At 38.2% G+C, this 5,875-nt stretch overlaps 1 protein-coding gene across 1 annotated transcript; it reads left to right on the top strand.

Annotated features, from left to right (window-relative positions):
* Window positions 1–1,486: 1,486 nt before the first annotated feature.
* Ino80 (chromatin-remodeling ATPase INO80) lies at window positions 1,487–4,619 on the top strand. Its single transcript, XM_065236662.1, has 5 exons — window positions 1,487–1,938; window positions 2,005–2,198; window positions 2,264–2,410; window positions 2,481–3,939; window positions 3,996–4,619. The coding sequence occupies exons 1-5, from the start codon at window positions 1,677–1,679 to the stop codon at window positions 4,586–4,588; spliced, it is 2,655 nt and encodes an 884-aa protein (XP_065092734.1). The 5' UTR covers window positions 1,487–1,676; the 3' UTR covers window positions 4,589–4,619.
* The last annotated feature ends 1,256 nt before the right edge of the window (window positions 4,620–5,875 follow it).

A 5,875-nucleotide genomic window follows, 5' to 3' on the forward strand; every position in this document is an offset into this window, starting at 1 on the left:
TGGAAAATTATGCATAACAAGTTTGCACCCACAGGGAGAGGTTACTTCCTGCGCAGCTGCATTTTTCGGAAAATGGTGAATATGTGCGATTTCCACTAAGATGAAAGTGGAAATTAACAGAATTTACTTAGGAAAGGTTGTATCATGCTGGTGGTAATGGAGAATTGGTTTTATAGGACGCCAATGTTCAATAAATGTTCATTTTGGCCTTTTAAAGGCAAACATATTGATTCTCACAATTTTCGACGGAAAACGTAACGGAACTTGATGTACTCAACACGCATCATACTATAAAATGGTGCTAGATGGTTTGCAAAGTGATAACAAGATGACAAATCATCTTTATTTTGAGTAATTGAGCAATTTACTTCTGTTTACATCATATTAACGATGCAGCATTAATGGAGCCATAAAATGAAATGAATATATCTTATGAAAGTTCATCTGGAAAAGTCAAAAATGCACATCAGCCTGATTGTGAAGACGTTTTCTTCTTCAATTCGAATGTTATATTGGAAGGATTTTACGCAGGCTTGATGACAATTATGATTTAATGCTAATTTTCACAAATTTTATATGTAATCTGTCAACATTATCATCATCATGCAGTGGTGACATCTGCGTTGAGCTTTTACGGCAATCTCCCAATTGGAATGATCGATTGGCTCAGATTTTGACAGTTCATTTGGCTCAAAACCAGAGCTGCCAGGTGGTTTTATAAAAAATCTGTATCCACTCTATTAAAAAATCTGTATTTTCTGTATTGACGATTTTTTTCTTATTTAATCATGTTTTGTTGTTTTACAAATACAGTGCATACAAAATAACCATAAAAATTGCTTAACCACCTATTCGGGCTATCGTACTAACCATACGGGATATAATTGCACCATTTGTGATATCGTCCGTACTTATTTATAAGAGTGATATGAAGCCGTTTGAAAATGTATGGAGATTTTAGTTTCTATTCATTATCTTCCTGATAAGCAGTTTTAAATGCAAAAAAGTGCACGAGTTCATTACTATTTGATATTTTTAATATAGATGAATACGATTAATTACATCATTTGTGTGGTAGTTACACCGAAAAATCGAGAGATATCGCCCCGCCAGTGCTGGTAAAATCATTTTTGCAGTATGGAGAATATCAGAACATCCGCAATTTCTTATTATTATTATTATTCTTATCAATTGGAGAGAAGGGGGTACGCTGATAAAATCGAGTTATTTTGTTTTATTTTGTTTTTATAAATTTTGATTTTTTTTTTCTCAAGCATTTTATAAAAATCTGTATAAATCTGTATTGTAATTTAAAAATCTGTGATAAATCTGTATTCTGTATCGGGTCTGTATTAAGATTAAAAAATCTGTATAATACAGATAAATCTGTATAAATGGCAGCGCTGCTCAAAACATTCTCTCCGCCCATCTCTCCCTCTGAGTATTTCTAGTGTATATAAGAGAATCCGTCATCGCAGTTGGGCCGTTATGATTCTAAACGCTAGGATATTTCATTGATTCTGCTAAACGCACAACATAAAATCGCAAACTAATCCAGAATTTACAAGACATTATAACTACATATCAGTTCATCTAATTGAAAAGCATTTAACGAAAGTAATCGATCAGCTCGTTCGCAGTGAATTGTTGCGTATTGCGGTCATTGCGGTGCCAAAATGGCTGAAAACAACATTCATCTTGGTGGAAATTTTGGTGAACAGCTAATGGCTATACCACTGCACATTCAGCGCCTAGAGGCAGCTCTTGACATGCGGCCATTCCTGGCTTATGCAAAGAAAATGTTAGCAAAGCCTTTAACCAGCAGCGAGGATGAAGATAACGATGATTCCTGTAGCAGTGATTCCGATTCGGATTCATCCAATGGAAACATCCGCAATTATCGGAAGTTGGCATACGGTGTAAAAGTTTCAAAGCAAGGTAACTAGATTAATAATGTTTTATTTACTTTTCTTGTTAATTGGTAAAACTAATCATCATTTTCAGAACGTAACGAAGACAAACGTTATCTTTATAATTTGACCTCCGTTGGTCCGGAACGTCTCTGTATTCAAAATTTGCTCCTCTCCGATACCGAGACGGAAAGTGAAATTTCTGACGAGGATAGTCACATCAAAGAAATGCTAAAAAGTCATTTGAGCGAAAGAAAATACCGAGGAAAATATTATAGTACCTTGAATGTAAGATTCGCGGTTCCTATGTTTATTCTATTGTTCCCCAATAAGATAATGCTTTCATTTTACAGAATTCTCAATACGGTTACTATGGAGCAGGTCTTCTGTCAAATTATGACATGTTTCCCGAACATCAACGATCAATAGTTGGGATCCGTAAACGTAAAATGAAACGTGAAAAAAAGCTGGGCAAATTGAAATTAGGAAGGAAGAAAGCTGTAAGTGCAGGCTACTAAAAAAAAAAACAAATATTAACTATTGCTTCAAGGATATGTTTTCTCTTTATAGATAAGAAATGAGACTGATGATCGAGTTTCTGATATTGGGGACATCGATTGGGAGGAACAGCTAGCAGCTTTGAAAAACGATGACTATATCGATTCAAAGCCAACGAGTCCAACGGGAGTGAAGTACAAACGGGGACGTAAATCTTCCATAAAAACGCCAGAAATGATGGCAGCTAGACGGCGTAAAATATGGCAGTTAATGGCCAAGAAAGAGCTTGGGAAGGTGCAGCGTGCAAAGGTGAACAATCACAAAGACATGGTCACCAACTGCCGGCGTGTTGCTTCGCTGTGCATGAAAGTTTCACGCCAGAAAGCAATGCAATCACAAAAATTGATGAAGGAAACAATTTGGAAAGCAAAACGATTGACTCGAGAGATGCAAGGTTACTGGAAACGATACGATCGTGTAGAAAGGGAAACACGGCGACGTATGGAGAAGGAAGCTGAAGAACAACGCAAAATAGACGTTGAGATGGTTGAAGCTAAACGGCAACAGAGAAAACTCAATTTTCTTATAACACAGACGGAATTATATGCACATTTCATGTCTAAAAAGCTGGGTAATGTATCGAAGGAGGAACAGTTAAAAATTCTATCCCAGCTCGACGAAGAATCCAACCCCAGATTAGCAGCTATCGATAGCTACGATAGTGAATTAATGAAGCATCAAGCTCAAAAAAATGCAGTGGATGCATTTAATAGCGAACGGGCCCGAAAACTGCAATTTGATAGCGCTGTTCGACAACATATTCCAACCAATCAAAAGGTTGATGAATCCGGAATGATAATTGATTTACCACAACCAGCCATTTTTCGTGGATGTTTGAAAGGCTATCAGTTGAAAGGGATGACATGGTTAGCAAATCTCTACGACCAGGGCATCAGTGGAATCCTTGCCGATGAAATGGGATTGGGAAAAACGGTTCAATCGATAGCTTTCCTGTGTCATATAGCCGAAAGCTACGGTGTGTGGGGCCCGTTCCTTATAATCTCACCTGCTTCAACGCTCCACAACTGGCAACAAGAGATGGAACGATTCGTGCCGGATTTCAACGTTGTACCGTATTGGGGATCTCCGAATGAACGGAAAATATTACGTCAATTTTGGGAACAAAAAGATCTCCATACGAAAGATGCTAGCTTTCACGTGGTGATTACCAGTTACCAGCTGGTAGTCTCTGACTATAAGTATTTCAACCGTATCAAATGGCAATACATGGTTCTAGATGAAGCACAAGCAATAAAAAGTTCAAGTTCGGTTCGTTGGAAACTTCTGCTGGGATTTAACTGCCGAAATCGTTTGTTGCTAAGCGGTACACCGATTCAAAACAGCATGGCTGAGCTTTGGGCCTTGTTACACTTTATTATGCCAACCTTATTCGATTCGCACGAGGAGTTTAATGAATGGTTCTCTAAAGATATTGAAAGTCACGCTGAAAACAAGACCGGAATTGATGAAAGTATGTCTTGAACAATTTTAATTTTGCAATGCATTAATTTTTAAATTTCTTTTCAGAGCAAATATCCCGCCTGCACATGATACTGAAACCGTTCATGCTGAGACGTATAAAAAAAGATGTTGAAAACGAACTCTCCGACAAGATCGAAATAATGGTCTATTGTCCACTAACCACACGACAAAAGCTTCTGTACGTCGCACTAAAAAAGAAAATCAGAATAGAAGACTTACTGCATCTCACCGGGCATGGAACGGGCGATGGCCATTCGTTTGATAAGAATTTTACGTCTAATCTGATGAACCTGGTGATGCAGTTTCGTAAGGTGTGTAATCATCCGGAGTTGTTTGAACGACGCGATGCCAAAAGTCCATTTTTCTGTCGGACTGTCGAATACCCGTTAGCTAGGTTGATTTTCGATGAAGCTCTTCTGAACAGAGTGTTTCCCAGCAAACGACATTTGCTGTTCAATAAGTTCAGCATATTCAAAAGTGAAAATGTCCATAGAACCGTGTTTCCTTATAGACCGACAGTGAATTACTCATGCATCGAAGATTTGAACATAAACAACACTTTTTCGTTTACGCGGCTGTGTTCACTATCACCACAAGAAATGGAACGTCTGGCGCTCGAAGGTCTCATCTATTTGTAAGTTGTTTGTTCAAATTTCTATATAACCATCTCACAGACATAGCCATACATAACAAAATTACCTACGACAAATTTATTTTAAACTATCTGTTCCTGCAAACGACGGGGTCCAAGATGAACACAAAAAAAAAGGAATCTTGCAAATCCGTCAATTCGTTCTCAAGTTATAGTGTTACATACGAATCCCATTTCCATTTCTATCTATAGAGAGAAGATTGAACACAATTACGCAACGCATGGAGGGTATGGGGATCGATATTGTGTTAGTTATTGTTACATTGGAGGAGGAGGTTGACGATAAATGTTCCGTAACAGAATAACCAATGAAAAAAAAAATCAAAAACAGTAAAGTAGCGTTGCGTAATTTTAGGGGGAGTCTTGTCAAGCGTTATTTATTGTGACAGGGGGAATCCGAAATTTTTGCGCTACGTAATTTGTGTATCGTGCCAAATTTGTGCTGAAAATGTCTGGAAAAATCCCTGGATCAGATCAAAGATGAACTGGAAAAATTACTTGGAGTTGTGCCAGTCCAATTAATCAAAATGAAAATAAAATCCCGTCCTGGCGATTCGCGCAACGGAATTTCTAATGATTTTTATTTAGTTCACTTCAAGTCTAGTGAACTAAACAATCTTAAGGCCTTACAGCCTTATGCTCCATGTCCGAGTGAAGTGGGAACACTTCAGGAAGACTGGAGGAAATTTCCAAAACCTCACCCTGTGCCGTAAGTGCCAGGGATGGGGTCACGGAACTAAAAATTGCTACATGCCAGCTAAATGCATGAATTGTGGTGATTCCTCTAACGCAAAGGACTTGCTCATCTCGTTGTTAACAATGTTCAGCGAGTAAATGGAGCTACCTATGATGCTATTGCAACGTAATTCTAACGGAAATTTTAAACTTAGGAAGCATTACTGCTAGCTCCTAAAATGGAATTTTTACAGAAACCATTAATTGACGTGATTACTGATCTGCTTAAAACTAACTGCATGTTTGATGCTATTCGAACTGAAGTAAAATTTGCGAACAATATTGTCATGGGGCCTCCCTTAGCTCAGTCGGTAAAGGCGCAGCTACAAAGCAAGACCATGCTGGAGGTGGCTGGGTTCGATTCCCGGTCCGGTCTAGGAATTTTTCGGGTTGGAAAATTTCTCGACTTCCCTGGGCATAGAGTATGATTGTACCTGCCACACAATTATACTAATGCAAAAATGGTACAGGCATCGAAAGCTCTCAAAATAACTGTGGAAGCGCATCTAGAACACTAAGTTGAGAGTACGCAATAAGC

The sequence above is a fragment of the Ochlerotatus camptorhynchus genome, unplaced genomic scaffold (genome assembly GCF_037179485.1).
Source record: "Ochlerotatus camptorhynchus isolate MF236.1 unplaced genomic scaffold, CSIRO-AGI_Acam_v1.1 ptg000565l, whole genome shotgun sequence".
Taxonomy (NCBI): Eukaryota; Metazoa; Arthropoda; class Insecta; order Diptera; family Culicidae; genus Ochlerotatus; species Ochlerotatus camptorhynchus.